The 24746-nt window shown below is 43.3% G+C and overlaps 1 protein-coding gene across 1 annotated transcript; it reads right to left on the bottom strand.

The window, feature by feature from the left end:
- Window positions 1-1498: 1498 nt before the first annotated feature.
- SRD5A2 (steroid 5 alpha-reductase 2) lies at window positions 1499-23473 on the bottom strand. The gene is made up of 5 exons (XM_036434848.2): window positions 23148-23473; window positions 7942-8105; window positions 6279-6380; window positions 3780-3930; window positions 1499-1607 (listed from the first exon to the last, which is right to left on the bottom strand). Exons 1-5 carry the CDS (start codon window positions 23423-23425, stop codon window positions 1541-1543), a joined length of 762 nt encoding a protein of 253 aa, XP_036290741.1. The 5' UTR covers window positions 23426-23473; the 3' UTR covers window positions 1499-1540.
- Between the last annotated feature and the right edge of the window lie 1273 nt (window positions 23474-24746).

Raw genomic sequence — 24746 nt, 5'->3', positions numbered from 1 at the left:
ATGATAATATCCTTTAGGATCATCGACAATGACAATAGGTGTGGGGTTTTTTATTTCCAAATACGTAAGTTACCTTATCAAATCAGAGTTGGCCAAAATAACATTCTAGAAAGAACCTTTAGTGGCAAAAATATATATAATTGCTAAGTCACAGTTTTGCTTTGAGGTTACAAGTACTGGGCAAATAATACCACCATTATTGAACATTGTTACATTGCAGACTGGCATGGAGTTTTCTCTGGTTGTAACAATGGCAGTTTTCAGTGTCATGGAGAGAACTGGAAGTCTTGTTTCACAGAGCCCAACTACACTTTAAGGTTCATTTCAAGGAGTGTCTCCCCCACCCCTGTGTACTCCTGAACTCTAGGGGGCATTACCATAGTACAATTCCCTGCACCTTTACCCCACCTCCTTGGAGTCCTGAACTGTGGTTGAGAAGCTCTGCAAGTCATTCCTCATTTTGGTTTCAGCTCAAAGCCCCTAAGTTCAAGTTGGCAAAGCAAAGACAGAAGAAGTGACACTAAAACGATGAAAAAAGAGGGGACAAAAACCACAGCTCGATATCTTATAAAATTCTCCATGAGTCCAGGGGTCTTTTTTTTTATTACTGAATTTATTGGGGTGACATTGGGTAAAAAAATTATATAGGTTTCAGCTGTACAATTCTACACATCATCTGTATATTGTATTGTGTGTTCACTACCCCAAGTCAAGTCTTCTTCCATCACCATTTATGCCCCCCTAAAGTGCGCCCCTTCCAGGGGTCTTTTAATTCAAAGTTACTTGACATCCATGATTCAGGAGGTATTTAATGAACAGCAAAAACACTTATTTACATGATTACAATTTGTATTTTTCAGTAATCTGCAGCATCCTCAGATCATCCAAGAGTCTTAGGTGAATGTCTGTGCATAGCACCACGGCTGATAACACTGATGTTCATTTCTCAAAAGAGCTTGCTCCAGACCTAGGTCAGAGGACACAAGTACCTTCATACATTCTCATTACAGGTTTTCAGCCCTTCCACCCACAGTCCATTGTCTCAGCACCCAGGCTTGGATGACCCTCCACACAGGTTGCCAGTTCCAGCGAGAACTAGCTGATTAGACCCTGTTCCTAGCCTCCAACTTTTTAAAGAAACTAGAATGGCTCTAGACAGTTTGGGTCAGTGGCTAGAAGCCTGCGGACTGAAGGGTCTCAGGTTCGATTCTGGTCAAGAACACGTACCTTGGTTGCAGGCAACCAATCAATGTGTCTCTCTCACATCGATGTTTCTCTGTCCCTCTGACTCCCCTTCCCTTCCACTCTCTAAAAATTAATGGGTGTTGGGAGGCTGGGAGGTGTAGAATAAGCATCTTTAATTAAGCCTATAAATACTGCCCTCGACCTAAAACTTTCTTGACTGCATAGCTTTCTTACCTCCTATTATTACATTATACTATTACATCATAGACATGTGAAACTTAAAGGTTATGGGTTAAGCAGCATGGTGATTTTCAACAACATTGTGGGAGTTTTTTTCTTTTTTAATTTAGTTTCTTTAAAAGATAAATGGAATGAGGGCTTTCCGAAATTTGGGGTAGTTCTCAAAGATCTTGAGGTAGAACCTAAAAGACAAGAAACAAATATAATTAAAAATATAATCAAGCAGTGGTCATTAGTTGAGATTTGCTGTATCTGAAATCTTTCTTATAAATCAACCTACATTCATTCAGGGCCCAACTCTTCCCGGTGGCCTTTGGTCCATCTTCTCCCTCCTGCATCCTATTCTTATCAATGCTGAAGCTTCATGTGCTGAGAAATAATTCTTCCTACCCATGAGTATGGTATATGGTTTCATTTACTTGTATCTTCTGTTTCTTTCTTCAGTGTCTTATAATTTTCCGATTACAGGTCTTTTACCTCCAAAGTTGGAGGTATCACGCCTCCCTGATATCAAACTATACTACAAGGCCATAGTAATTAAAGCAGCATGGTACTGACATAAAAACAGACATATAGATCAATGGAATAGAGATCCCAGAAATAAACCCATGCATATTTGGCCAATTAATATTTGACAAAGGAGGCAAGAATATACAATGGGGTAAAGATAGTCTAATTCAATAAATGGTGTTGGGAAAATTGGACAGATACATGCAAAAAAATAAAACTAGTCCACTTTCTTATACCATATAAAAGAATAGACTTAGAATAGATTAAAGACTTAAATGTAAGACTCAAAACCATGAAACTTGTAGGAAAAAATTAGGCAGTAAAATCTCAGACATTTCTCTTAGTAACATTTTTTTTCTGACATACCTCCCCAGGCAATGGGAACAGAAGAAAAAATAAACAAATGAAACAACATCAAATCAAAAAGTTTTTGTACAGCAGAGGAAACCATCAACAAAATGAAACAACAGCCCGCTGAATGGAAGAACGTATTTGCCACTGTTAACAACAAGAATAAATTCTGAGAGACTAAAGCTTGTGGTCATCTGCTTTGGCAGCCCTAGGAGACCGATGCATCTTGTAAAAAGACTTTACCCTTAAGTGACCTGTCCTATTCAAGCTGGTAGTGCTCAAGTTATTATCATGGAACACTCTGTTAAAGGGCCTTAATTTGAACTGAGGGGCAGATAGTAACAACATGCTCCCAGAGGTGGCTGGATATTGGAGCTATGACTGGAGAGGTGTGGTGAGTGGCCTCACACAGAGCCCAGTTAGCCCAGCAAGAAGGACGCCTCTTGCCCTCCCTTTGGGGATACTTGCATAAAAGCATAAGGGCTCAATTCAGATTTTGTTGTTGTAATAACTGGAGCCCTCAGATATAATTGCTGTCCTTCCCCTGACCAAACCCAACTCAGTCCATGCTTCTCAGGGCCCCTCCGACTACTGCCTGACACCCTCTCCTCCCCATGTCCCCTTGCCCTCAGGTGGGCAACAGACCCTGCCTGGAGAGGGGGAGAATGGTTACACTGACACTTACCATCTGGGGAGCCTCTGCTGCCCTCCGCCCACTCCCCAAGTCTAGGAGGTACCATGAGTAGGTTTTGAGGAGAGCTATTGTTTCATCCATTTCTGACAGGTCTCTGCATAAATTCCACTCTGAGGAAAAGGACGTTCTTAGCATAGCCTTCAAGACTATGAAATTAAGTAGCTGGACTAAAACGTCTAGGCAGGGTCCTAGTTCCAGGTCTGTTTCCAGTTCCTTCTGAATTCTCTCTCTCTCTCTCTCTCTCTCCCTCTCTCTCTCTCTCTCTCTCTCTCACACACACACACACACACACACACACACACACACGTCACAGGCTTTCTCCAGGTTTTCTCTTTCTTCCAAGTACAAAAGCCATTTTTAGAGAAAGAATCTGAAATTTACATTTAAAGCCTGATAACATCTTCACATGTTACCCTTTCCCTGCCAGTGACACTTTTAACTCTCCCCATCCCACCCTACGTGCAAGGGTTGGGAGGGAGGTGGGAGTTCGGAAAGCTTTAGGCCAGACCTACAGAGGAGAGGTTTCAGACCGCAGCCATTTGCTGGAATTTCCCATAGGTAGAATAGTCCTGAAATGGCACCACACGAGTAATGGCTTACCCACCTTTCCAGGAAGCCAGCGATGGGCTTAGCTGTGATGTATGGAGGGTGGGGATAGAGGAAGAAGGAGAGTACTCAAATAAGCCCTGACATTACAGAGATCCGGGGACATGATCCTGGCATCTCCAGGATTCTGTGCTAAACGCCCATTAGGAGTGGAAAGCTATGTGAAGACCGCACTGTGCGTTGACAAGTTTACCTATGGTGGTGAAAAGCTCGCAGGCCCAGGAAACAAAGTGAGAAAAATGCAAAGGCAAGTGCTGGGAGGGACCAGGTGGCCAGGGCATAGCCGATCCATTCGATGATCTCACCGAGGAAATTGGCTCCAGAAACGTACGTGAACAAGCCCCCTGCGTGCAGAAGAATCGGAAAGCCAACCATCAGAGCTGGACCACAGTGACATGAAAATGCTTAAGGGTGGCTAGATGAAACATGGGCCTGGGAACTCTAGTCCCAGTCATCCCAGCTTGCCGGAATCCACTCGGGGAGAAAGGAAAACAAAGCCAGGGCAGCCTGCTGTCCTCAGAACATCCTGTAACCTCGAGGAGTGGCCCAGCTGCTTGGCGGGCTCCATCCAGATCTCTAACAACAGGGGGACCCTGGCTCCCCATAGGACAAGGATGAGGAACAGGAGGTCTAGGTTTTGTTTCATTCTATTAAGTAGCAATTCCAGACCACCTTTTCCCTCCTTCCCAGCACACCCCACTGCGGGCCAGCATACTTCACATTCACAGTCACAGGGGAAAACAACGGACTTGGTGGAAGCAGTAATATGTGAGGAGTCATTCAGTTCCCCTTTCGCCCTTGCCCTCCCAAAGCAGTACATTGTGTTCAAGTTTACAGGAGGGAGTAGGAGGTCTCTGACCTCCTGGAGGCCAGTGAGGTCTGATGCAACTGATTTTTTTTTTTTTTAGGTTTATTTTTTTCATTCAACCATGGATGTATTCTAACACCAGAACTATACTAGAAATCACCACTTTCTAATCATAGTAAATGTATCTGCACCCGAAATTTCTGCCCCACGTTAAACTGGCAAAGTGTCACTAAAACAAGTATTTTCTTTCCATAGTTGCATAAAGAACATTCGCTTTTAAATCATTCCCTAGTGTAATTCAATAGTTGGAAACTACCCTTGGCAGTCTAGCTTTTAAGAGCTTTCTCTGCTCTTCTTCGTCTAGTTACTAAGTGAAGCTTTAAAAATTGAAAGCCCTTCAAGTTGCCTTCCTGAGGCCGACACTGCGTCAGCAGTTTCCGGCCTGTGACTCCCCAGGTCCTGGGAGGAATCATGGGTCTATTGCAAAGAGGCCATAAATTGTCTGTGATAGTAAATAGTACATCTCAACCTATTATTTTTGTTTGATGTAGACTCTGTTAGGATGTCAGCAACACATATTCATTTAAATGTGCTATTGAATTCATAGTAGCATTGTCATTATTTTCTTAATCAATGAATATTAATCCTAAATAATTATTCATTATTAATAATAATGTCATAAGTCAGGAAAAGGTTTAATGTAAGCATTTTACATTTAAAAAATGATGGGCCCTAGCTGGTTTGGCTCAGTGGATAGAGCATCGGCCTGCAGACTGAAGGGTCCCAGGTTCAATTTCAGTCAAGGGCACATGCCCGGGTTGCAGGCTCCATCCCCAGTACGTGGTGTGCAGGAGGCAGCCGATCAATGGTTCTCTCTCATCATTGATGTTTCTATCTCCCTCTCCTTTTCCCTCTCAGAAATCAACAAAAATATATATAATTTTTTTTTAATGATGGGAGCCACTATCCCACACAAATACCTCCCTACAAATATTGAAGGATTACAGAACTGATTCACTCCCACCTGCTTATATTTGTCAGCTTACACCATGGTTTCTCAGGAGCAACTGGAATTTATCTCTGAAAATACACTCATAACACATCTCATCCTAATTTTTAATTAAATGTGTATGATTGAGAGTATACAAGTGGCAGGAAACATGCAAGTGCTACCCCTGACTACCCATTAGATAAATCTAATGAGATTTCATTGAAGAGGACAGATCTGCTCGTCATGCATAATTCAGCTCTACTTGCTGCCTAGGAAGTGTCAACACTCTGTATACACATGATTTTGTGTCAACTTGAATGGGCCATGGAGTGCCCAGACATTTGGTAAAACATGCTGGGTGTGCCCCGGAAGGTGTTTCTGGATGATATTAATATGTGAATTAATAGACTGAGTAAGCAGATTGCCTTCCCCATGGTGGGTGGACCTCATCCAATCCACTGAGGGCCAGTGAATGGAACAAAAAAGGTCAAGCAGGGAGAATCATGCTGCCTGACCAGCTGAGCTGGGAGGTCTGTCCTCCCCTGCACTCTGGCTAGAACATATACCTCCTGCTCTCCTGGGCCTCCAGCTCACAGAGGGCAGACTCTGGGCCCTCTCAACCTCCATAATCATATAAGCCAATTCCTTAAAATAAACATTATATCAATATATTCATATTTATACCTATCGCGTATTGGTTCTGTTTCTCTAAAGAACTCTTGTAACTTTCTGGCACTTCAGGGTTCAGATCAGAAATGCACGTGTTGTGGGGTGAGGTGGGATGGGGGAAGAAGTCCCTGGACTGTCCGTGTACCCTCTCTATTTGTTACCACATAATTCCCTGGACAGGCTCCCTAGGAGGAGTGGGAACCTGGAAGGCAGGGAGGCAGTACCTTGTGGAATCTGATAGATGACTTCTCCGGGCTTCCTGAGCTGGCGTAATACATAGTCACTGTGAATGTTGATTCCCATTCCCAAAACAAATAAGAAAACACCTAGGTAAAGAAGAGAGAGGGAAGTGAAAAATGTATCCCAATTTTGATGTTTTTTGCACAAGCCAAGTCTTTTTCTGAAAATGAAGGAAAGGGCATTTAATTTCAAATTCTAATAGTACTAAGATATGCCCCCCACCACCACCACCAAAAAAGGGACAGAGTTGTCGCCACACAAGCACACAGAAATCTTTTTTGCTTCTGTTTGTCTTCCTTTGTTTTTGTGGTTCCAGCATACTCCATTGTACACATATTTCAGCATTCATACAACTGATCCTCTGGTTGTTTGTACTCTCAAATGTTCACTCCTGCCGCTGTGTGGACAAGGGGTTACTGTCGGCCAGTTTAGTTTGAAGGTCACTGTGGCTTGGACCAGGTTGAAGTAAGCACCACTGTCACGTTTTTAGATGTATAGGCAGCAGTACTAAGCTGATGGCTAGAATGTGATAAATGATGTAAAGAGAGGAATTGAGGGCAATCCCTAGATTTTTTTTTTAATCTGAGCCATTCTACCTAATAAAGAAGGAATATGCTAATTGACTATCATGCCCTCACAAATATGGCGGTGCCCACAGCCAATAAGGAAGGAATATGCTAATTGACTGTCACACCCTCAAAGATGGCGGTGCCCACAGCCACAAGATGATGGTGCCCAGATCCCTCAGTCCCCTCAGCTCCACACACCTGCCTCAAGAGTCCCCCAATCCCCTCAGCCCCCAGCCACCCAGGGCCAGCCCGAGGTGCAGTCAAGTCTCTGATGGTGGCTGCCCAGCCACCCAGGGCAACCCGAAGCTCAGGTAACCAGGCTCAGCCGAGGCTTGCAGCAGAGGTGTGATGGGGGTGTCACCTTCCCCTGATTGCTGGGTCGCCTCCCACCCCTGAGGGTTCCTGGACTATAAGAGGGGGCAGTCCGGGCTGAGGGACCCCCATCCCCCAGAGCACAAATTTCATGTACCAGGTCTCTAGTAAAAACACATAAACAGTTGAACCTTCCTGGCCTTTAGTTCCTCTTGCAGATAATGAAACAAATTCAATAATTAGCATTTTCTACAACTTTATAGGTAGCTGGACAGGGAAAGTCTATTAGAGAAGGCATAGATTGATAAAGACCCAAATAAAGTGAGGGACCAAGCTTCGGGAACATACAGGGTCAGAGTATTTCAGGCAGAGCGAGTGGTCTGCCCAGAAAAGCTCTGAAGCAGCTCAAGCTTGACCATCTCAGGCTCAGCAGGAAGGCCACCGAGGCCACAGCACAGCAGTGAGGTGCATGGAGGCTGGAAATGAGGTCGGGAAATGGGGCTGAACCAAGAACACGTGGGTCACATAGGCCGTGGTAAGAAATGTATCTTATCCTGAAGCCATTGGAGAGTTCTGAGATAAGGGATGAATGACTTGATGTTTTTCAAAGCTCTCTCAGGTAGCCGTAGAGAGAAAAGATGAGGGTGAGGGTGAGAGGAGGGGAGAATGGAATCATTGAGGGGTTACTCTGAGAGGGTGGGCAGAGGTGATGGTGAGTTAGATGGTGGGGAGCAGAGTTGGGTGAAAAGTGGTCAGATGTGCTTACCCATGATAAATCGTATGTCTGTGTACCACTCGGCAGGGTATTCAGCGCAGTAAGTCAGGTAGTAGCCTTGCAGGAGTCCGTTTCCCGTACAGAAGACAAAGCCTTTGAAGAGCACCGCGACTGGAAAAGGCCTCCCTCTCATGAGGAAGGGGTAAACAAATGTCCTGGGGCACAGGGGAGAAAGGTCAGGATCCCTTGTTAAAAATATATATATCGACAGAGGAAAGGGTTTCAAGCAGATCATCACATCAAACCTATTTTTTAAATGGTGTACATCTACACAATGGAATACTATGCTGCCATTAAAAAAAAAGGAATTCTTACCATTTGCAGCAACCTGGATGGAATTGGGGGGTGGGGTTGGAGGGAGGCAATGTGGAGATATGGACACATGTAATAATACTTAATCAATTTTTAAAAATGAAAAGAAAGAAAGAAATAGAACATTCATTACCCAGAAAGCCTCCCATGGGTCCTTCTCTGCTCACTGTACCATCATTAACCCAGGGGTAACCACCATCCTGATTTTGATAATAATCATTTCCTTTTGCCCCTGTGTAATTTTACCACATTTGTATACTTTCCTAAAAAAAGATGGTTTATTTTGCTTATTTGTAATTCTATATAAAGTGAACCAGACTCCATGATTTTAGCATATTATTTAATGCCTTGTTTATTTAACTGATCATTATGTTTCTGAGACTCAAACGTATTGTTGTGTATAGCTATACTTCATTTATTTTTATTGTTATATATTATTCTCATGTAAGAAAATACCATATGGGCTCATCTGTTTTGCTTTGATGAATATTTTGGTTGTTTCTAGAGTGTATCCACTCAAACACAATTTTGTTATAACTCAAATTTTCCCATTAGTTTAATAATGTTTTCTGTTTAGCCAAAACTGGTTTGGCTCAGTGGATAGAGTGTCGGTCTGCGGACTGAAAGGTCCCCAGGTTCGATTCCGGTCAGGGACATATACCTTGGTTGCGGGCACAAACCCCTTGGGAGGTGTACAGGAGGCAGCTGGTCGATGTTTCTCATCGATGTTTCTAACTCTCTATTCTTCTCCCTTCCCCTCTGTAAAAAATCAATAAAATATATATTTTAAAAAATAATAATGTTTTATGTTTAAAATTCTGATACATCTGGAGTTATCTTATCGTAAGAAGTTCAATAAGAATCTAACTTGCCCCGGCCAGTGTGGCTCAGTTGGTTGTCTTCCTATGCATCAAAAGGTTTCTCTCTCTCTCTCAACTTTAAAAATCTTTAAAAGAAAAAAAGAAGCCAACTTACTTTTATCTCTAGTAAATTTACTACATATCTCTTTCTTGGTGACATGCATTGCCCCCAACTAAGCCCAAAGACAAAGTCCTTGCTTTTCGAAGACCCAAGATACAGGGCATGTAGCCAGGCTTTCAAATTAAATCATGTATCCTCCCACCCCTATCCTCTGGACCTCCTAAGTCTGAAGGCTAGCGCATCTCAACCAAAGGGGTATGTATTGATCACAGGCTCACCACTAGAATAAACAATTCCAAAGTCTCAGAGATCCCACATGTAAAAGCTCATTTCTTGCTCAGGCCTCTATGCAAACCTGCTCAAGGATGGTGCTCTGCTTGGCAACCGGAGCCAGGCGCTTCCAGCGCATCTTCCTCCTCCAGTCAGCAGACACGGGAGGGAGGGAGGGAGCATGGATGACTGTAAACGTCATCCAAAGAGCCAGGCTGCAGGCTGGCCGTGCTGTCCATCACTCCCATCCTCATTGCTGTGGCTCCACCAAACTACAGGGAGCCTAGCAAATGTAGCCTAGCTGGAGCTCCCAGCAGGAGAAGGAAAGGAGGTTGGTGAACACGGCACCGGCAAAAGGCTCTGGGGAGGCAGGTGTCCTGGAGAACAAATACAGTTCTTCTGACCCAAATCATTTTGATGTTGGAAAGCTGGAAGCAGTTCAGAATAAATGTTTCCATGTAGGAAGCAATAAAAACAATGATGAGGAAGGAGAATGAGTCAAGCAACCCAAGGGGCTGAAATAATTCTGTGGAGGGTTGCAGATGACTTTCACCTCCACCTCCCATGGCCCACACATGGCCTGAGATTCAGTATCCCTGACTTGAGAGCACTTCACTCTATTTCCCCCTTATAGTTCTCATGTAAGTTTTCATTCTTTTGTGCTTGTTCTGATGCGGAGACTGATAAGTATTCTGTAAATATAAAATTTTCTATCACTGCTAAGTAAATATTTATTCGGGGGAACTCTTATTGGAAAGAGTTAACTGAAATTGCAAATCCAATTTAAACCAAAGAAACAACCTTTCAAATTATACATCTTGCATAGACTAACTCATATTCAACTAAGTCTTCTTCAAATATAAATGCTATTGCTAAGATTACTGAGCTTACTGAAGACTTTTCACTATATGAAATTTTAAGCTTTATTGCCAATCAAAATAAATTCAAGTTTGATATCTAAATACTAGGTTTCTGTACATATATTTAATTACTATATACCCCTTCCTCCACCTTCAACTACCATCCCTCTCTTCTGTTTTCCTTTTCAACAAAATACTTGAATAGGAGAAATTTCAGATATGTTTTAGGACCACACACAAAGAGTTATAGGGGCAAAATGGATTTTTTATATCAATCAGAGTGTGTTCAGGGAGGCCTATTCTATTTATGCATCCTGGTGATGATGGTCCTAATAAGAAGACATCTGTCCTGAGGTGTGGGTGTGTGTGTGTGTGTGTGTGTGTGTGTGTGTGTATGTATGTATGTGTGTAAGACCACCAGGCCAGTAAAGAATATGAAGCTCACAGAAGTGTGCTAATTTTTCTAAAGCCACACAGATAGCTACAAAGGGCAGCAAAGATGGGATTTATATGCGGGTCCTCTGCTTCAAAGCAATTCACTTCCAAGTGGAAATGGGAATTGAAATAAAAGTATAAAACTGGGGGCAAGTCTCACATGCCCTTCAAGAGAAGACAGGTTTGATTTTTTAGTCATTTCAGTCCAATGATCTTGTTGTATCTATAGTAGTCATCTGTTATATTTGCCATCTAACATTTAGTCTTCCTTCTTATGGTAACTACCATGTTTCTCCACCAGGGACCCACCTCCTCACCCAGTCTTAGTCCATGAAAGAGTTCCTCCTCTCCATGCTCCTCAGCCAATTAGAACAGTGATTGTGTCAAGGATGGGCATTTGACCCAACAAATCCCAATAAGCTTTTCTCTGTATTTTGTATTTTTTCCACATGCCTTGGATCTGAGAGGATATAAGCTCTTAGATTCAACCATTATCTTGCCACCCCAAAGGGCAGCCTTTCTGAGAATAAGAGCCAGTAAAAGAAGTAGAGCTCAAGAGCTGAAGAGAGAACGCAGGTCTTGATGGTATCTTTGGAACCACAGCAGCAATTTGGAGCTGGAGTTGGAATTTTCCAATTATGAGAGTTAATAAGTTCAGGTTTTACTTAACACAATCAGAATTGATTATTTACTTACTTACTTACTTACTTACTTACTTACTTATTTTGTCACTTGGAACTGAGAGTCCTGATTAGTGCATCATCACACTGTTCTCTTTTTAAATAAGCACCAAACTTTTTCCAAATTTAAAGCCAGAATTTGTGAAGGTTTTAGGTTGCATTCAATTATAAAATAGAGTTTACCCCAAATGATTCCCTTTGGAATAGAACCCACCAGGATGTTTTTCCTTGTTGGAGCCTCTCCGTATGCTAAAGGGCATTAGGCCAACCAGCCCTCTGAGCCCTTGGCCCACTTCCTTGAGTCCTTCCCAAGAAATAACACTGGCAATAAACATTCACTTGTCTGTGTACTCAGATCATACCTCTCATAAATAATGGTTTTGGACAGATTAGGGAGTGGGATGTGTAGATCAGCTGCAAAGGTGAGTAAACACAGAATGAATCAGTGGTGCATCCCATCTGCTTACATTGCATTATGACCTTGTGCAGTGGGTTGCATGGTGGCCCTTAAACAAGATATGCCCACTCCCTAATTCAAATAACTTCTGAGTATTACTTTATTATAACAAAAAAAGTTAAAATTATCTTATATGGCAAGAGATGTGATTAAATTGAGGATCTTGAGAAGAAACTATCCTGGATCATCTGCATGGAGCGTAAATGAGGTCACATGTATCCTTAAACAAGAAATGGGAGGGGGGGACAGAAAAAGAAGACTCAGAGAGGAAAAGCAGTGGGAAGACAGAACGGAGAAGTGACGACAAGACAAGGATTGCTCACAGTCACATGAAACTGACAGGGACAGGGAGTGAATTTTCCTGTAGATCTTCCAAAGGGAGCACAGCTGACTGACACTCTGCAGAATGCTGGCCGCCAGGATGGTGAGAGGAAATTGTCTGTTCCTTTAAGCCACCCAGTTTGTGGTCATGTGTTACAGCAGCCACAGGGAACTAAACACCTTGTGAGAGTAATATTAGGCCATTGAAACTAATTTTAGTTCAGACATCCAGTTGAGGAAATACCAGCAAAGGATCATAGATGGCTAATATTTTTATAGTGCCTACTATGTCCTAAGGAATGTTCTAAGTCATTTTGCACATATAAAGTCATTTAATATTTATGATAACCCCAGGAGAGAGGTATTCTAGTGGCTCCTATTTTACAAATAAGGAAACTGAGGCACAATGATAGTAACTTAGCCTACGATCATTCAGCTATGAAAGATCAGAGCTAGGATTCAAGTCCAGGGGAAGCTGGTTCCAGGGTTTATGTTATTGAGTATTTTGCTCTCCTACAGTTACTGTGTGTGTGTTTGTTTGTTTGTTTGTTTGTTTAATTAGTCAGTTACATGGGCACTTGTCTACCTCAGAGAAAAGTAGTACCATGGGGAAAATTCAATGTGAACTTTCCCCCAAACCTCCTGGAACAGCACTGAGGTATCAGACAGCATTGGGATTTCACCAGCTTAAAACCCCATTGCTGCAATATTCCTACACATCGTGGTGCCCTGAGACTGAGGCAACCTAGACATAGTGGAGCTTCCCTCCCCCCTACAGGAAATAGGGCATTTCCACTACACTGCAGAGGTCCAGAAGAAGTAATTAAAAGACTTGTGCTTCAGCACCACCTACAGTAAAACAAAAGAAAAACTTCTTATCCACCTGCTAAATAGAGAATGCCACTCAAAGGAAAAAGCAGATTTCATTCCCATAGATCAGAGATTTATAACCTTTTTCATCTCATGGCACACAAAACTAAATACTAAAATTCTGTGGCAGACCAAAAAAATGTACATTTTTTGCCAACTGACCAAAAAATGGGTATAATTTTGATTCATTCACAGCAGAAGGCTATTGTTGTATTGGCTGTGGTCATTTTTATTTCTTATTTGCCAACCTAAGGAAAAAGAGGTCAATGCCCCTCACTAAATAGTCAGGTATTGCATGTTTTAAAAATTCCGTGGCATATTAGTGTGCCGCAGCACACTGTCATAGATGTCTATACAGAGAAGGAATCCATCAAATAACCAAGAGAACAACGAAGCACCTCAGAAAGAAAATGAAAACTCTCCAAAAAGAAACTTAAAGATATGGAAATATGTGATTTAAATGATAGAGAGTTCAAAATGAACTGCCATTTGACCCAGTGATTCCCACATCTGGGAATATATCCTAAGAATCTGGAAACACCAATAAGGAAGACTATATGCACCTCTATGCTCAGAGCAGTGCTATTTACAATAGGTAAGATCTATAAACAGCCCAAGTGACCAGCAATAGATGAGTGGATAAAAAAACAAAACAAAAAACAAAACAAAACTGTGGTACATTTAAACAATGGAATATGCAGCTGTTGAAGAAAAAGGAGGAGGAGGAGGAGGAGGGGAATCTCTTACCTTTTGAGACAGCATGAATGGACCTGGAGATTATTATGCTGAGTGAGATAAGCCAGAGAAAGACAAATATCACATGATCTCACTTATATGTAGAATCTAATCAACAAAATAAACTGAAGAATAAAATAGGCTCAGACATATGGAAGCATAGAGCAGACTGACAGGTCTCAGAGGGAAGGGAGAAGGAAGGATGGGAAGAGATTAACCAAAGAAATTAAATGCATAAGCATAGCCCATGGATACAGACAATAGTGCAGTGAAGGCCTACTGGGTTGAGATAGGAGCCTGAAGGGGATTGGGGAAATGGGGAACATCTGTAATACTCTCAACTATCAAAATAAATTTTTAAAAATATGATTGCAGTTCTAAAGAAAAAAAAACTCAACAAGATACAAGAAAACACAGATAGGCAGTTTAATGAACTCAGAAATAAAATCAATGAATAAAAGAAGTGGTTTACCAAAAAGATTAAAACTAAAAAAAATAAAATAAAAATAGAAATCCTGAAACTGAAGAACTGAATAAGAGAGATGAACTAGTAAGCTTAAGAAATAGAGTTGACCAGGTGGAGAAAAGAGTTAATGATATCAAATATAGAAATCTACAAATGACACAGGTGAAAGAAGAGTGAGAATTGAGCGTAAAAAATAAATAAAAGAACTCTACAAGAACTATTTTACTCCATCAGAAAGAGCAATATAATAATAATGTGTAGCCCTAGCCAACTTGGCTCAGTGGATAGAGTAGGGGTGTCGAACTCAATCAGAGAAGGGGCCAAAATCTAAAATCCAGCCTAAATCGCGGGCCGAATGGTTTACTGAACAGTCATAAACTGTCATTGTGATGGAAACGCAGCGGAGTGCAGTGATGACAGCGAGGTGCGGGCCACATTGCAAGGCCTGGCGGGACGGATTTGGCCCGCGGGCCTTGTGTTTGACACATGTGGGATAGAGCATCAGGAGTTCTAGATCCTCCACTTCCTCATCTGCACTTGATATGGTCAGTCCTTTATATATATATATATATATATATATATATATATATATATATATATATATATATATATATATATATATATATAAATACAGAGAGGAAGAGAGAGGGATAGAGTTAGAAACATCGATGAGAACATAGATCTGCTGCCTCTTGCACACCCCCTACTGGGATGAGCCCGCAACCAAGGTACATGCCCTTGACCGGAATCGAACCCAAGACCTTTCAGTCCACAGGCCGACGCTCTATCCACTGAGCCAAACCAGTTTCGGCATGATCAGTCTTTTTCATGTTAGCCATTCTAGTGACTGCATAATGCTATCCCATTGTGGTCTGGTTTGCATTTTGCTAATGTCTAATGATGTTGAGCATCTTTTAATGTTCTTATCTGCCACCCATGTTTTCTTTGATGAAATATTTGTTCATATCATGAGGTTCAGGAGCAATTTTTTAGACGAAGAAAAATATCTTCAATAAATGTTATGGGAACAATTAGCTATCCATAAGCCAAAAAAAGAACTCTGATTAATCCTTCTAATCCTACTTAAAAATTAACTCAAGGTGGATCATAGACATAAATGTAAGACATAAAACTATAAATCTTCTATAAGGACACTGAAGAGAAAACTCTTGTGATCTCAGATTAGGCAAAGATTTCTTAGATATGATACCAAAAGCACAAAAACAAATAAAAAAATTGGACTTCATCAAAACTTAAAACTTCTGCTTTTCATAAGATGCTGTTAAGAGAATAAAAGAGATGAGCCACACAGACTTGAAGAAAATATTTGCAAAGCATATATCTGGTAAAAGACCTTTATGTCGAATATATTTTTTAAAATTTCAAAACTCTATAAGGAAAAAAAGGACCCAATTCTCTAGTATTTACCTGTGTTTATCAGATATGTGACTTTGGGCAAATAAAGAATACTCACTGAAAGACTGAAGAGAGGGCATGCATTACTGTTAAAAGAGGGCAGACAGAGGCAGAGAGAAGTCAGAGACTATACACAAAATGGACCTTTGGATGTTTCATCAGGTTGGAAAAATGTCAAAAGCAAATTGTCACATTTTCTTCACAGTAACTTCTAGGCTCAGTCTTCACAACATGAAGCAAGTACAATGGAAGAATTCTGAAAATGGCCCAGAGCCTGATTTAAGGCGTGGATAGTAGAATTGGATCTTGTGGCACAGATACAAACAATATTTGGAAATTAAAAAGAGGAGAAGAATTCAACAACAAAGTACATGGAGGGCAGTTTTCAGACAGAGGTCAACCAAGCAGGCCCCTTTTCTGACTGAACATCACATTTCCACCCACAAATCTGGAAATAGACCATCTTCAAGGACCAGCTCAAGTGCTTGCCCATTACTACCACTCACTCCCACCAATCACAACCATCAGATAGCGTGCAGTCGCTTGTGAAATAGGATTAATAATAGTGATCGTCTCGAGGACTACAATGAAATAACCAACGTAAAACACAGCATGTAATTTCTGGAACACTCAGAGCTCAATAAATATTGGTTTTCCCTTCCCTTATCCCCCTTCCATAACCACAAGGCAAATTGCACTATTGGCCTCAGTTCAGAGGTTTTAAAGGCTCCTGGGTTGTGCACAGAAACTTTTTAAATAACTGGATGTCCCTGTTGCTGTACATGGCAAGGAGTCAAAAAAGCAGAATGGGGAGTTGCCAGACCAAGTTGCCAGGCTCTCACAAAAATCAGTAAGTAGACAACTTTCGTATTCTACCTGATAACAGAACACATTCATGCCACCCCCACCCCCGTCCTTCTTGCTGAGGGCTCTTCATTAAAGCATCCTTCTGGGCCTTTCCACAGTTCCTCACCCATTCCTCCCCAGGGAAGGAGAAGTGAATTACATGATTGGTAAATGTGAAAGGTACAGCTCAGCCCTTGTGTCACTCTGCTGTCTTTTCAGAACAGGCTCCGCTGGGGAAAGCCTGTGTTTTTCAGGCATGGTTATTGATGAGTATTTTTGAGATACAGGTTTAGGAGGCCCACATGATCCACAATGTCACCCACATTCTCACCAACCAGCTTCATCACTAGTAAGGGGCCATCTGTCTCCTAGGTCTATCTCACTATTGATTCTGAACTTGGGTGGGGAAGAGGAATGCCATTTATTGGGTTCCCTCAAAACCCGTTTACCCATCTGCCCTCTATTCCATGCACACGCACATCCGGACAGGCACCAGAAACCTCAGTATGTTCGGTGGTACAACCATGGCCTCCATTAGGTCACCTCTCCCTCAATTTGCTTTTTCCTACTTTTCCTGGGCCTCTCGGTGAAACACTGGCAATACTAAGATCACATCCAGAGCTGAAACATGGCATCAGCTGCTGCAGGCATGGGACATGTGACAGCCATCACACAGGACACCAAGGCTGCTTGGGAACATGAAGTGGATCAGAGAGTGCTGGGCAAAGGATCATTCCAGGATTGAAGTCAAGGTCAACAGGAAGTGAGATAAATTTAACTTCAAACAATCTCAACAGTGGGATTAGGTAACATGCTTAGGCAGCAGTCACTTTCATGTGATTAGACCATCCAAACAACCACAACGATAGACTTCCAAGGGAGGGGAATTCTCTGAGCTGACCTAGCTTGCGCCATCTCCGCAATAATGATGTCTAAGCAGTCGCTAGCTCCCCCACAATCTGCCTGCACTGATGTCAGAAGTAGAAATCATTCATGCGTTCAACAGATTTTAGTGCCAACCACGAGTGAGTCCTTTCCTGTACACTGAAGACACGGCCATTAAAAAAAATGAGACAGAACTCCTTTTCCCTTTTGCAACTTACATTCTAGAGTCACCTTTGCATGGAGAAAAGTCCAGAGTTTTGACTTCTATTCAACTGGACATAGAGCTGCTCTGAACAATCCAGGGGGATATTTTGCAAAAGAGTCTAAGCCATACCTGAGCCAGCCTTCTTCCTGAGCCCTTGTCCCTCCATCAGGCCAGGGGAACGCCACAGCAGCCTGTGCTTTTCCCTTACTGTACCATCATCAAGCCAGAGATGCCTAACGCCTCAGAGCAAAAAGTGCTCTTGGAACTTTCCTGGGAGTGTTGACTGGGAATATAGTTCTAAGTTCTGAAGTTGATGTAGATGGAAAAACGTGCATCACAGCTCTATTTAGACTAGATCCTCCTCTCCAGCCACATCTAAAAAAGGGGAAATTGAATGTCCAACTATAAATGATAGATAAATGATCATGCTTACATGAGATAAAATCACAAGCAGCCATTTAGATGACATTTCCAAAGACTCCATAATGTGTGAAAATACTTACTATAAAATTTTATAGTCAGGCAGGGAAAAAAGCCCATATACATATATGTTCAATATAACCAGTGTAAAAATAACAAGTGTAAAATTCTGCTAAGAAAAATAAAAGCCTTGACTGCTAGTCAAGATGGTGGAGTAGGTAAAAGTCTGTGTTCGGCTCTCCCACAATCGCATCAAAATTACAACTAAATTATAGAACCACCATTGCTGAGAACCACCCGAAGACCAGCTGAAGTCCTATAACTGAGGATGGAAAGAAGAAGCCACAATGAGACTGGTAGTAGGGGTGGAGACGTGGAACAGGCAGGGTCCTCATGCATGGTGTGGTGATTAAGAATCAGGAGGGATACCTTGGCTGCAGAGCTCCCCCATAAGGAGTGAGGGGTCCCAGCAGCACACTAGGCCCTCCAGCTCCAAGAACCAGAACCAGGAAGAGGAGTCCCCATAACATCTGGCTGTGGGTGTTTCTTTCTCTCTCCCTCTCCCTTCCTCTCTGAAATCAATAAAAATATATTAAAAAATAAAAAATAAAAACATGGTCCCCATGAAGTCAAATACCATATGATTTCATTGGAATATTACTCAGCCATAAAAAAGAATGAAATCTTACCATTTGTGACAACATGAATGAACCTAGAGGGTATTATACTAAGTGAATACAAAGACAAACAAATGCTATATGATTTCATGTATATATGGAATCTCAAAAGCAAAATAGACAAAACAGCCAAAACCGGTTTGGCTCAATGGATAGAGCGTTGGCTTGGGGACTGAAAGGTCCCGGGTTCGATTCCGGTCAAGGGCATGTACCTTGGTTGCGGGCATATCCCCAGTAGGGGGTGTGCAAGAGGCAGCTGATCGATGACTCTCTCTCATCGATGTTTCTAACTCTCTATCTCTCTCCCTTCCTCTCTGTACAAAATCAATAAAATATATTTAAAAAATAGACAAAACAAAAACAAACTCATTGATACAGAGAACAAATTTATAGTCACCAGATAGGACAGGGGTGAGGGAGCTGGGTGAAAAAAGTGAAGGGATTAAGAAGTACAGAATTGAGAGTTACAAAATAGTCCTGGGAATATAAATACAGCATAGGGAATATAGTCAATGATATTGTCATAACCATGTACAGTACCAGGTGGTTATTAGATTTATGGGGGATCACTTCATAAGTTATATAAATATTTGTACACTAATACTGTACATGTGAAATTTATATAATATTGAATGACAACTTTAACTGAAAGGTAAAATAAATAAAAGTTTTTTCAAAAGGTGAAAGGGATTAAGAAGTACAAATTGCCAATTAAAAAAATAGTCCCATGATGTAAAGGACAATGTAGGGAATATAGTCAATCCTATTGTTACCTATGAATAGTGTCAGATGAGTACTAGACTGACCTGGGTGATGGCTTTGTAAGATATAAATGTCTAATCACTATGTTTTATGCCTGAAACTAATATAATATTGTATGTCAACTGTACTTGAAAAATAAATTTTAAAAAAGACAAGCCTTGCACTGCCGATATGGCTCAGTGGCTGAGCGTTGACCCAAGAGCCAGGAGGTCATGGTTCAATCCCAGTGCAGGGCATGCAGGAAGCCGCTGGTCAATGATTCTCTCTCATCATTGATATTTCTGTCACTTTCTCTCCCTCTCCCTTCCTCTCTGAAATCAATAAATATACATTTTGACGGGGTGGGGGGAGAAGAAGCCTTGATGGAAATGCTCCAAACTAACCATTGGTAAACAGGCGTTGAAATTATGGATGTTTTTCTACTTTTTGTAGTTTTCAATTTTTCTTTAGTGAACATTCGTTATGTTAGAACTTTAAAAAATTAAAACTCAATATAGTTTTTTAAACGCAAGGATGAGGCAGCAAGTACAAATATAAAATAGTTCGTCATGGTAGCTAAGAACCTGAATTCTGGATTCAAACTCTCTGGGTCAGAACCTGGCTCCCAGGTTGCTGTGTGAACTTTGCTTGCTCAGTTTTCCACCTGCAAAACTAGGAGTCATATTGGTGCCTACCTAAATGGGTTAATACCATGGCCGACAAACTGCAGCTTGCGAGCCATGTGCGGCTCTTTGGCCCCTTGAGTGTGGCTCTTCCACAAAATACCACGGCCAGGGTAAGTCTATTTTGAAGAAGTGGCATTAGAAGAAATTTAAGTTTTTTGTTTTTTTGTTTTTTAAATATATTTTATTGATTTTTTTTTTACAGAGAGGAAGAGAGAGGGATAGAGAGCTAGAAACATCGATGAGAAAGAATCATCGAACAGCTGCCTCTTGCACACTCCCTACTGGGGATGTGCCCGCAACCAAGGTACATGCCCTTGACCAGAATAGAACCTGGGACCTTCCAGTCCACAGGCCAACGCTCTATCCACTGAGCCAAACCGGTTTCGGCAGAAGAAGTTTAAATTTAAAAAATTTGTTTCTCAAAAGAAATTTCAATGTTTGTACGTTGATATTTGGCTCTGTTGACTGAGTTTGCCCACCACTGGGTTAACATGAGGATTAGTAGATAAAACATGTAGAATGTTTAGCACAGAACAGAACACCTTGTAAACACTCAAAATGATAACAGATCTAATACCACAGAGGCTTCAAAGACAGAGCTCTCACAGGGGGAGGTGAGTCAACATTAGATCTTCATTAACTAACTCAGAGTTGTCTTTCAGTGGACACCTTCCCCTCAGGCAGAATCAATACCCAAATCCTTTACTTAGATTTTAAATTTTCCCCTAAAGAAGATGTAGAATATGTTGATATTCATTTTATGGGTAACTACCTCTGTGGTTGTTTTTATTTTTAATGTATGTACATAATTTATTGTACAAAGTGCCTCTTGGTTTTAAAAACAAGTCTAAAAATTATGTTAATAAGATTGTCAGAAAACACTAATCATTGCTCTAAGATAAAATAATCTCATAAAACATGGCGTATGGCGCTAACAGACAGTAGTAAATTTGAAGATAAAAGTAACTGTGTGATAGAATCATATTTTTCCATCAAATGCCTGTTCCAAAAACAGTGAAATCAAACGTTGGTCTCTTATACCCTACACCCAACATCCCTCATTCTGTACAAATTAAAATATCTAAATCTGGATAAACTAAAGTGATTAATAACTAGTCATTCACTTTGCTCCCAATATGCTTTTAGTAAATACTTGTGGAAAGAACACCCATTTCTGAAATTGTGGTTCTTATTGCTTGCCAACATTTCTTTCTAAAAGAGTGAGAATTCAGCTAACTGTGACCAATAAAAAAGACCCAGGGGTAAGAAATGATTATAGGGGAAAACAAGTTGAAATTAGTTTCTCTACATTTCCTCCTAAAACAGAGCATCACTTTTGCCTTATAAGAGCGAGAGGACTGTGCCTTTCAGCTTCCAGAGGCATCCTTTACCCTGATTTCTAATCCAGATTTCCTTGACCTTTGGATCCTAGAGATTCTCCCCACAAATATAAGGCTGTGCTTCTATTTACATTCTTGGCCTGGTTTGGTAACCTTTCTCTGTCCGCAGCCTCTGTTTTCTTCTTGCATACAGTCTCTGCCTACTTATCCTGGTGAAAAGGTCTTGAACCACAGAGTTGCTCAGGCTTACATTTGGAACTGGCTGGGCAAAAGCTATACCATCTCATTCAGTCCCTTCCTCTTACTCAGTCCCACTTTCTTTGCCTAAGAATGCATGTTTCCCAAGGTTACAACGGGTCTGGATGAGACAATAGATGCTACGTGATTGGGCAATGGTAGGCAGCTTGATGGGCGTTCTCCCCTTCCCCTGTGTCCTTTTTGGGGGATAGCAATCATTTGGGTCCTAAAAGCCCTTAATTTCTTCCCTGTCTCTCCTCATCAGACTAGAAGGCAAAGTTCTTCTGAACCTGGGTTTTTTTAATTTCGAAGAACATTTGAGCTCTAAGTTAACTCTGACCCCCTCATACTTATGCGGGAACTGGAAAGGTAGATGAGCCGATGGGGAAGGGGGTCCCTCTTGGGTGAAGCATGAAAAGTGGGGCTCTCACTCAAGCCAGTGGGTTCCCATGCATTTTCTTTCTCCCAATTGAAGTCCAGGTCTGGCTCTGCCCACCTCCGTCCTCAGACCCGCGAAAATTAAGTGGGTGGATCCCGCTGAGCTGTTTCCTTCTGGGGGTGCCAACACTTACTCTCCTCAGCCCTGTACCAGCCCGCCCCTGTCCTGCAAAGCAAAGGTGAGGAAAGACAGCAGAGGGGTAGGGAACACCGGACCTAGTGGAGTTGGAGAGGGAATGGTCTCTAGGCGCTTAATCTCAAGGAACAACAGCCTGTAATTATTGGAATCCAGAGTCTAGGTCAGCGGTCGGCAAACGCACGAGTTAACAGAGCGGCAGTTTGCCGACCCCCTGGTCTAGGTCCACGGCTCTGCCCAGACTGAAGTTCTCCAGCTCCCCTCCCACCCGGTGCAACCTCCATCCATTCCCGGAGCAGCCAGAGGATTGGGTCAATGAAAGAGAAATACCACATGACCTCGCTCATTTATAGATAAGGAACATTATAAACTGATGAACCAAAAGATAGATATAGAGACAGTAAAGCAACAAGCAGACTGTCAAATTACAGCGGGGAAGGTAGGGAGATCTGGGGGAGAAAAGAGATCAACCGAAGGACTTGTATGCATGCATATAAGTACAACCAATGGACACAAAACTCTGGGGAGGGAGGGAATGTATGGGGGTGGGGAGCGCAATGGTAAGATATGTACACAGATAATAATTTTTTAAAAATAAAATAAAATATTTTAAAAAAGAAAAAGAAAAGAAAAGAAAGAAAGAAACCAAGACCAACTGTGACCGCTTCTCCACTCGCAGGTGTCAGCGGGCAGTCCCGGCCCAACCAGGTGCTCCCTCCCAGCCAGGCAGCCCTGCGCTCCGGCTGCCGCGCCCTCGGTCCGGGGAGCGCTGCGCTGTGCGCCTGGACGCGGACGGGCCTGGCACCTGCCCGCCCACCGCGGGGACCCACCCGGGGCTGCTACCTTTGGAAGTAGTGCGCGCAGAAGAGGCCCAGGAGCACCATGGCTGGCGGACCGGAGAGGGAACTGGCCTGCCGGAGCAGCATCCCCGCCGGCAGCACGAAGGAGGGCAGCTCCTGCAGGAACCAGGCGGCGCCTGCGGGCAGGTGCGGGGCGGCGGCCAGGCTGCCCGAGTACTTCCCGTAGCCCGAGGGCTCCCGCGAGTACAGCACCAGCGCGCCCAGGGCCGCCAGCGCCGCGCTGCCCGCCAGCACCGGGCTCTGCTGGCAGTGTGCGGGCATCGTGCCGCCCGCCCGCCGCGCTCCCCGCCGTGGCCACTGGCGGAGCCCGCAGAGCGAGGCCCCCCGCCATCCCTTTATGGAGCGGGAGCCCCCCTCTGTGCCCGCCCCTTAGGCTGGGGCCCCCGCCCTCCCCCTGCCCCCGACCTGGGCGCGGCCAGCCCGTCTCTGCTCGGCAGCAGCGCGCCTTCCCCCTCCGAGGGGCTGGAGCTTCGGGAGGCGTGGGGGGGCGGGGGGGGTGCCGGGCAGGAGGACCAAGGTTCTTGTGGGGCCAAAACCTGTCCTGGCCGGGGCTTTGACTAGCCGGGATCCTTGCCTCCTCTCTTCCTCGCCTGCCACTGATCTCCCCCTTAGATTTGTTCCTCGCACATCGACCTCTGAAGCTACAACTTTGGGCGCTAGCAAAAGAGAGGAAACCACAGAAACCATTTAACGTGGAAAGTTCACCCGCGCCCTGACCCCACCCCACCCCTCTGTGCGCACCTGTGCGCGGTAGCCACGCAGTCCCCACCCTCGAACCGCCCCGAGCCAGGGTTTCCCCAGCTGCTCTGCTTCCCTGCGCTCCTCCCCGGGCCACCCTCTCCCACACCGCCCTGCCTCCTTCTCTCCGAGGGGGCCCCACACCCGGCGGTGGATGAACACTGAGCATCGTTCAGAGTTGGGATGCTGAGCTCCTTCCCCACTCTCAGCATCAGTGCCCCCTCTCTACCACCACACACACCCCTCACTTTCTTGGGTGCTGCAACTCATTGCCTCTCAAAAGCATCACCCAGGATTTCCTCACCCGCTCCTGCCCTGCTGCGCTGGCTGTTCCCATGGAAGGCACACTGTCCCATCTGCCCAGTTTGGAGGTTTCTAATTCCTGGAACATTCAGTACAGGATGACACCTCAGTGCTACAGGGCACCCTCTGCTTGTTGACCAAGAGGTATTTATCATCTCCCTGTTAGGTAATACATTAATACATTCCTTCCACCTCTCTCTCTCTCTCTCTCTCTCTCTCTCTTTCTCTCTCTCTTCAGGGACCCCAGGAGAAAATGAATTGGGATCAAGTAATCAAAGAAGGCGGGACAAAGAGTTGTACAATAGTAGGTGTGAAGAGGAGGCCAGCCCGCAGGAGGAAAGCTATGCCAAAGAAAGGCTGAGAGGAAAGGTGGCATAAAGCACAGGAGGAGGGCAGCCAAGGGTATCTGGGTGCTGACTCGGAGAAGGGAAGAGGAAATAGATAATGAACGAAGTTGGAGCAGACGGGGGTACTTTTGTTGTCCATTGCTCGCCCCATGAGAATCGCCCAAGCTGACGGAAGCGCTTTGCATGGAGTAATC

Source organism: Pipistrellus kuhlii, unplaced genomic scaffold (genome assembly GCF_014108245.1).
Source record: "Pipistrellus kuhlii isolate mPipKuh1 unplaced genomic scaffold, mPipKuh1.p scaffold_m20_p_13, whole genome shotgun sequence".
Lineage (NCBI taxonomy): Eukaryota > Metazoa > Chordata > Mammalia > Chiroptera > Vespertilionidae > Pipistrellus > Pipistrellus kuhlii.
This window is presented reverse-complemented; position numbering and strand designations above follow the sequence as displayed.